This window comes from Saprolegnia parasitica (genome assembly GCF_000151545.1).
Source record: "Saprolegnia parasitica CBS 223.65 unplaced genomic scaffold supercont2.107, whole genome shotgun sequence".
Lineage (NCBI taxonomy): Eukaryota > Oomycota > Saprolegniomycetes > Saprolegniales > Saprolegniaceae > Saprolegnia > Saprolegnia parasitica.
In genome coordinates, this window is record NW_012156501.1 from 107,909 (window position 1) to 108,729 (window position 821).

At 57.4% G+C, this 821-nt stretch overlaps 1 protein-coding gene across 1 annotated transcript; it reads left to right on the forward strand.

Moving 5' to 3' along the window:
* Positions 1-572: 572 nt before the first annotated feature.
* Positions 573-806, forward strand: SPRG_13826 (hypothetical protein; the record flags this gene model as incomplete). Its single annotated transcript, XM_012352819.1, has 1 exon — positions 573-806. A coding segment is annotated over one exon (234 nt), but the record flags the coding sequence as incomplete, so codon positions are not given.
* Between the last annotated feature and the right edge of the window lie 15 nt (positions 807-821).

Genomic DNA, 821 nt, shown 5'->3' on the forward strand with positions numbered 1-821 from the left:
TTTATTCCCAACGCGCCTCGAAGCCTCTACTCGTACCCACGCGCCACCCTTGCAGCAAGGTTCGCGCCACTGGCACCATGCATCGACACTAGTCTGTCAAGCTGTCCCGTCCACGTCCACGCGGGCAAGCTACTCGTCTCGGGTTGAAATATCGCCCGACAATACCCATATTGTCTCTTGACTAGCGACGACCTAGCCTCTTGCTATCATCATTTCAACACCAACGACCTAGCCTCTTGCTGATACGAAGATGCTATTCAAGAGCTCCCTCTTCCTTGGTCGTCGTTTGTCTTGTGTCGCTGAACAAGGAGCTCAGAACGTGCTGCAATGTCGACGTTGTTCTTTCTCACTTCGAACATCAGCTGCTCCGTGGCACGTTCCGTGGCAAGGCGGATCAGTCGTTACTAATTCGTGGCGTTTCGGTACGAATTACGGATACTCTAAATCCACCAATCGCCATGACTCGTATCCGGATTCCGTTCATTGACATGCTGCCAGCAGGTTTCAACGCTCGACCAAGCATCCGCGTCGACGCAGCTCAGTCTTGCTTTTGCTTTGCACCGCCGACCTCGATGCAGCTGCGCAGCATCCTTGCCATCGCGTCGGCCATGGCCACGTCGGTCGCCGCCGGCCTCTGCAACGCTGTCCAGCCCGTCTCGTACTCGGAGGCAACCAAGAACGCCGCCTTCATCCCGGCCATCAACGAGCTCAAGAAGCACGCCGTCGGCAGCTGGTACTCGGACCGCGCCCACGGCGACCAGATCGACGCGCTCATGAGCCAGTGCGGCAACGACATCCCGGTCATCGTCATCTACGGCCTG